The sequence below is a fragment of the Toxorhynchites rutilus genome, chromosome 3 (assembly GCF_029784135.1).
Source record: "Toxorhynchites rutilus septentrionalis strain SRP chromosome 3, ASM2978413v1, whole genome shotgun sequence".
Lineage (NCBI taxonomy): Eukaryota > Metazoa > Arthropoda > Insecta > Diptera > Culicidae > Toxorhynchites > Toxorhynchites rutilus.
This window is the reverse complement of record NC_073746.1, coordinates 281,757,142-281,764,067: the sequence shown is the minus strand read 5'-3', so window position 1 is coordinate 281,764,067 and position 6,926 is coordinate 281,757,142. Positions and strand designations below refer to the sequence as shown.

At 39.1% G+C, this 6,926-nt stretch overlaps 1 protein-coding gene across 1 annotated transcript; it reads left to right on the top strand.

The window, feature by feature from the left end:
• LOC129778496 (protein spaetzle-like) lies at positions 1-1,204 on the top strand. The gene has a single exon (XM_055785421.1). It carries the CDS (start codon positions 143-145, stop codon positions 788-790), a length of 648 nt encoding a protein of 215 aa, XP_055641396.1. The 5' UTR covers positions 1-142; the 3' UTR covers positions 791-1,204.
• The last annotated feature ends 5,722 nt before the right edge of the window (positions 1,205-6,926 follow it).

Genomic DNA, 6,926 nt, shown 5'->3' with positions numbered 1-6,926 from the left:
CCCACAGGTAATAAACAAAAAAGCTTAACAATTACCCGACGATCACAAACCGGTCAGTATAACATCAACTCTTACTCAGTGCGGATAACTTCCAGAGAGCTAGAATAAGGGAAAACTGGTCATTATAAAACCAAAACACAACATGAGCAGCCTCATACTGTGGCCTAAAAGACAGACGTCGAAATCAGTGTTCTTACTGATACTGTTTTGTTCTTTGGTGCATTCCGTGCCACGATATCAACCATTAGTGCGAAGACGTGACCCGTCCGAAGCTGAACAAGTTCCCAAATTGGACAGGTCTAAGTGTGAAACAATGTATCCAAACTGTACCGACGTTGTCAACTATCCGCAGCAAAAAGTTAACGAGGCCGTCGCCCCACATGAACATCGGTATGCAGCATTCCTGAGCAATGAATTCGAGGAAGAAAGTGATATACTGGGAAAGAAATTCGACACTTCCGATAACGAATTTCTTTGTGACAGCGAGCAAATAGTGATCCACCCGAAGACAGGACTAACCAACGATGGACAATCAGTCTTCATTGTTAACACCGATAAATATATGCAGGGAGTACGGATAGAAAAATGTCGCAGGCATGGCCAAACTTGCAACAAGCTGGAACATCTGATATCGTTCCTAAAGACCGAATGTATGCAGCTTTTCCAAGACAGAATGATGCTAGCCATCGATGTGGCTACCAAACAACCATACAAAGCAGTGTTCCGGTGGCCATCCTGCTGCAAGTGCGTCATCATACCGCTGAAGCGACGGGGAAAGGGTAGATCGTGAAACATTGCCGTTGCAGGTGGGCACTATGCACTTTGCATAAATATGTACCCAATTGTAAATGTTGGGAGGATCGTTGCCGGCGAAAGGACCAATAAAACCCTTGTTACTGCAAACAGGCAATCCGTGGAATAACAACGGATTTAGATTATGGCCATGTGATAGGATAGGAATCAGTTACATTTCTACCTGCAGCGATATCGAACGAAATCTGCCGTACTACCTCCGTAAGCAGCAGTATCCATGGAACTGCCAGAGTCTGATGTGGATTAAGCAAAGTGTGGGCTTCGAATTCGAATTTTATGATTCAATGCAAGCCATTCAGTTACAAAAATGAGACAGAAGCTTTGAATGACAATTAAATAGAATAATATATTCATTCGAATGAAGTAGTACATGTACATATAGTTTGCGAAATAAGTGTTGTTTTTGTGAATAAATATTTCACAAGCGAATCATTGGTTTTATTCATACAATTATTTTTCATAGTTTAAATAAACAATATTCTCTAACTTCAAACACCGTTTTTCCGTGTGAATCATATCTCAACCTGATATTTACGTGTAAATATGAACTGGGAACTGGGGAAATCTGGGAATAAAAACTGTGAAATAACATAATAAGAATACAAGAACCACATTTCTTCATTGTCAAACATTTATCAGGAATATATTTCTAGTTTCAGTATCTTGATCTATTTTTTTGCATTAATTTAAAGTGTAACTAATGTAACGTGGGAACTAGACAAGAAATCGACTCTAACTTCAGTAAAACATAATCCTTACATTATGAAGAACACAAATTTAGATAAAAAATAAATTATTAAATCAATTAAAATAAATTAGTGGCATCTGCCCGTTAACTCCAAAAACACTGGAGATAATATGCTTGCGACCGCCTTGTAAAAACAGATCAATGTAGCAATGAAAAAGAAGTTTTTGATTAAGCAAAATAAAAAAAAAACAATATTTTTACACAGCAAAAAAATTAATTTATTTTGTGAGTGCCAAAAAAGCTGCTTTCGAAGAAAAATTTAAAATTTGAAATGATTCATCTAATGCACCATTTTTTTTATCGGAAAAATCATCTTACTCAGTAGATCCTAGTTTCTAGTGAAAAACTTACAAACTCGTTGTCTCTTACTCGGTGTTTTGCAACTCGATATCTCGATGAATTTCATGGCACCTTATTTAGCACCTGATTTTTTTACAAGCATTTTTCTTTCTATAACTCAATACCTCCCTAGCTCGATAATCCCTTGGATATCGAGTTAGGGAAAGTTGACTGTAGAATATTCTGTATTGTACACTTTTAGCATCCCAAAAAAATTGGAGTATTGCCAGATACCCTTAGAAGTGTATGGTTAAGGGGGAACCCCGGTCTGGAAAATTGGAAAACTTTTTAATTTTTTATTATTGCATTTTTGGGAAGCTTATGCCCTCAGAAATGTTGTCCTAAAAGAATTTTTCGATATTTGAATTCGTTGGAAAGTTACAGCCACTAGTATGAGGTCACTTCAAGGGTTATAGTATTGCTGTACGAATTTTTGAATTGATTTGGCTGAAATCAATCGTTCAGCATCAGCATGTAAAAATGAATTATCTAAAGCGTTACATAGCCGTTTTATGATATCTCATTTTTTCGATTTTTTATGAGCTTCTAAACAGTGATTTTTCATGATAAATAACTCATTTTTAACAAAAATGGCCAGCATTTTGGAAATTTTTCGAATTTTTAAAAACCTATATGTAACATTTTATGTATTATCCTAAAGTTTCAAAATATTTATTGCCCGACACCCCGTTGCTTCAAAAACGATACCACCAGCAAGGTACTGATATTCAGACAGCATCTACTCAACCAGCTGTCAACAGCGTAATAATCATTATTCGTGCACTCAAAAAATGGAAAATACATCTTCAAATATACCTCAAACAATAATCAAAATACCCGAACACTTCACTTTATTCCTAACATCCGAAATTTAAAAAAAAATACGAAAATTTATGGTTTTTTTTCATTATTTTCCAGACAGGGGTTCCCCCTTAAGCAAATTACTAAAACAATTCCCAAGAGCAACAGCAAAAAAATTTGGTGAGTGGCAATATAGTTGCCATTGCGTTATAACGGGTTGAATGGCTGTGTTTCACTGATTTTCAACTGATTGTAATTCTGTTGATACCGAAGAAAAATCTATCAAATTTCGGATTGCATTCCGAATTTTCGATGTTTCTACTTTTTGGGTAAACTAGAGCCCGCAGGCGAGCTAGTGGCCGTGGCTGTAGGAGATTTTCGAGAGAAGATGTTCTCGTTACATAATGAAGTTCACTTTGATAATACTAAAAACAACTCACATCAACATCTGCGGATACCCAGGGAATTGCGATCTGGTAAAAATCGAATAATCAATGGACCTCTCTGACAAACATACTTAATCGTTGTGCCGATTGCTATCTGTTTGTTGTGATAATTTCTTTTCAGCAGCAAATACGACGTTGGGAAGCATCTCTGCAGCGGTCAAATAAAGCAGTCAAATGACTCTCAAGAGTTTAGTCAGTTCCTGGACATCGGAGTTGTTGCGCTTGTAAAGTTTCGATCCGGTTTAATCCGAGCGACACACTCATGATTCGTTGAACTGTCTGCCACTACGACACGGATTGCGCTCTAAAAGTCATCTGAAGACAGTTTTAATGTAGATTTTAAAATATGAAAGGTAGAATAAAATGGTGACCCTCACGCAACTTAGGTAGAAAGCGCTAAAAACAACTTTATGGAAGATATCTATTCTCTAGACAAAAACTGTTTGATAAAGTTACTATATAATGATGAAACGCTCATTTCAATGTTGTCAAAAATAGGGCGATCAACATTTAGGTGGAAAAAAAATCTAACTTTCTCATCTCTATAGATAGAGATAAACATTGTTCGACAATATTGTAGCTCCAGTTATTTTAATCAACTTTGTAGAACAAAGTTTTTTTTTCTATCTTTTATTAAAGGGTGTGTCACATCAAATTGCATCACGGAAAAAACGCTGTAGAAATCTAATTTTTAAGAATTATATCTTCAGCTTTCGCTTATAATCAGATAAGAGTGTATAGATCACGTTAGCCATGCTTCACTGTCAATTTTTCGTAAATTTGGAAAAATGTCGTCGAACGAAAAAGAGCGTCGTGAATTAATCCTGTACACTCTTTTCGAGAATCCGGAGTTGTCACATCGGGACATCGGTAAGATGCTCGGAATCGTCCAATCCACGGTCAGCAGAGTACTAAAACGATACTTCGAGAACCTAACCATCGACCGGAAGGTGAAGAACGGCAAAATGGATGCTCCGTCAGTGAAAAAGATCACAAGCGCGTAGTTAAGCAGTTTAGACGTGATCCGAGAAGTTCGGTCCGGGATGTCGCCAATAAGCTGAATTTGTCAAATTCATTCGTCCAGCGGACCAAGCAGCGGGAGGGCCTGCGTACATACAAGGTTCAGAAGGCTCCTAACCGCGACGAAAGGCAAAACATGGTGGGGAAGACGTGAGCCCGGAAGCTGTACACCGAAATGCTGACAAAGCCGCATTGCCTGGTAATGGACGACGAAACCTACGTCAAAGCGGACTTTCGTCAGCTGCCGGGCCTATTGTTCTTCTCCGCAGAGGACAAATTCAGCGTTCCGGAGGAGATTCGAAAGCAGAAACTATCCAAGTTTGCCAAAAAGTACTTGGTGTGGCAAGCGATCTGCTCTTGCGGAAAGCGGAGCGCCCCCTTCGTGATGACCGGCACGGTAAACGGGCAGGTTTACCTTAAGGAGTGCCTACAGAAGCGCTTACTACCACTATTGAAGCAGCACGAGGGCCCAACCATCTTCCGGCCGGATCTCGCTTCGTGCCACTATTCAAAGGACGTATTGGAGTGGTACGAAGCCAACGGGGTCACCTTCGTGCCAAAGGAAATGAACCCGCCCGACGCGCCGGAGCTTCGCCCAATAGAGAAATATTGGGCGATTATGAAGCAGGCCCTCCGGAAGAACCCAAAAATTGTCAAATCGGAGGCGGAGTTCAAGAGAAAATGGATTTCTGTTCAAAAAAAACTACAACCTGACGTTGTACAGAACCTTATGGACGGGGTAAAGAGAAAGGTGCGAGCATACGGGCTTGGGCTCGAAATATGAATAAAAAGAAAATGCCAAAAGTTGTTTAATAGTTTTTATTTTACTGTCTAAAATTTTCAATTTGATGTGACACACCCTTTATAATCGAATTAGCGCTTTTTAATCTCAGTTGAGCGTTTTTGAAGTTTTTTGCTCTAACTTTTATATTTCAAATCCTACATCAAAATTGTCTTTGAACGACTTTTAGAACTAACCAAGATAAATATTTTGCGATGCAGAACTTGTCAATATCTTTTTCCCTTGTTGGGTGTGAACCACTGCGTCCATTATTTTCAACTATTGTGGTTTGTCCCATTTTTTCTACTACGCTTCAAGCTTATCTTCTGCTTATTGATGAAGAAGTAGACTGGAAGCTATAGCGAGATGTGGGCCAATCAGGAATAATTTGTTTGATAAAATTTATAGTCCTGATCGGCGACACAGACCAAATTTCCTTGGACTCCAGAATAGCCTTATCTTATTATTAGAGCTCCGCAATTGCTGAGCAAATATTCCGAGATTTCGCTTTCGGCATTACAAAAGCGACAAATATCACCTTGCACTAAACCCATGTTTTTGAGATGGTATTTACTCGGACAGTGTCCTGTTATAAGACCAATGAATATGCTGATGTCTTTCTTATTAAGACTCAGCAATTGTTGAGTAATTTTAATATTCGGCGTGATATTTTGTTTTGCTGGTTAAGTTGTACAGCCATTCAGTTGGCTGTCCCATCCCGGTCTTCCCTTTTCTCCAGCTCACTCTTCAACACACATTTAGAAATTCCACAAAATGGTTTTGGACCAGTGAAGGGTGCGCTTGAGCCGCGTCTTGCGAGTTCATCTGCTTGTTCATTTCCCTCTATACCGCAATGGCCAGGTATCCAGTACAGTTGTACCGAACTTATCTGACATAGTTGCCGTAAAAGGAAAATGCATTCCCAGACAATTTTTGAATAGCACTTGAAAGCATTGAGGACTTTAAGTGCCGCTTGACTGTCTGAGAAGATGCAAATGTTAGCATGTCTATAATTTCTTTTAAGGCAGGCGTTTTTATATTCTATTATTGCAGCTACTTCTGCCTGGAAAACTGTCGGCCAGTTCCTCATAGCTATAGAAATTTTTATTCTGGGACCATATACTCCAACACCAGCCTCATTTTCGACCCATCTGTATAGAACAGGATTGAACCATTACGAACATTGGGACCACCTTCATCTCATACTGAACGAGAAAGTTCAATCACTCTGTATGGAATGCCATAATTATTCCTATGACCCATGCAATCACTGTTTATCTCTGAGGCTGGTTCAACGGGTAAGAAATTCAGGATGCTCAAGAGACCAGTTTTGTCCCCGTCTAATATTTTATTATATCTTTTTAGCTTTGAAGCGCTTTTATTAGGCTCCAGCTGAACATGTTGACTCAAAAGTAACAGGTGAAGGATAGCCTCCAATGCCTTTGAGGGTGTGCTTCGCATTGCTCCTGTTACAGCAACGTATGCCAGTCGTTGAAGTTGCTTTTTAGTATCTATTGTTTTCTTAGTCTTTGGCCACCATACTAATGAGGCATAGGTTATCCTAGGCCGCACAATGTCAGTCTAGACCCACATAATCATTTTTGGTTCAAGGCCCCATGTTCTTCCTTTATTCTAGAACATGCCCATAAGACGAAACTGGCCTTACTTATGATTGAATCTAAGTGTGCGTTCCAGTTCAGTTTAGCAACTAGGATTACGCCAAGATATTCAACTGAAACGCTGCATTTTATCTCCTCTCTTCCAAGATGTAGAGACTGCAAATGCATTTTCTTCTTTATGGTGAAAGGAACAATTGTTGTTTTTGAGGGATTTATGCTCGGACCTTCTTTGGTGTATACCATGATTGTGTAAGGTTCAATGCCATCTGAATCCTGCTCGATATCACATCGTCGAACTTGCCACGTACCATTATGACTAGATCGTCACCAAAACTCACGATTTCGAAACCATTTGTCTC

Bases quoted from the DNA above. Each gene is read 5' to 3' on its own strand.
- LOC129778496 (XM_055785421.1), top strand. From the start codon at position 143: ATGAGCAGCCTCATACTGTGGCCTAAAAGACAGACGTCGAAATCAGTG.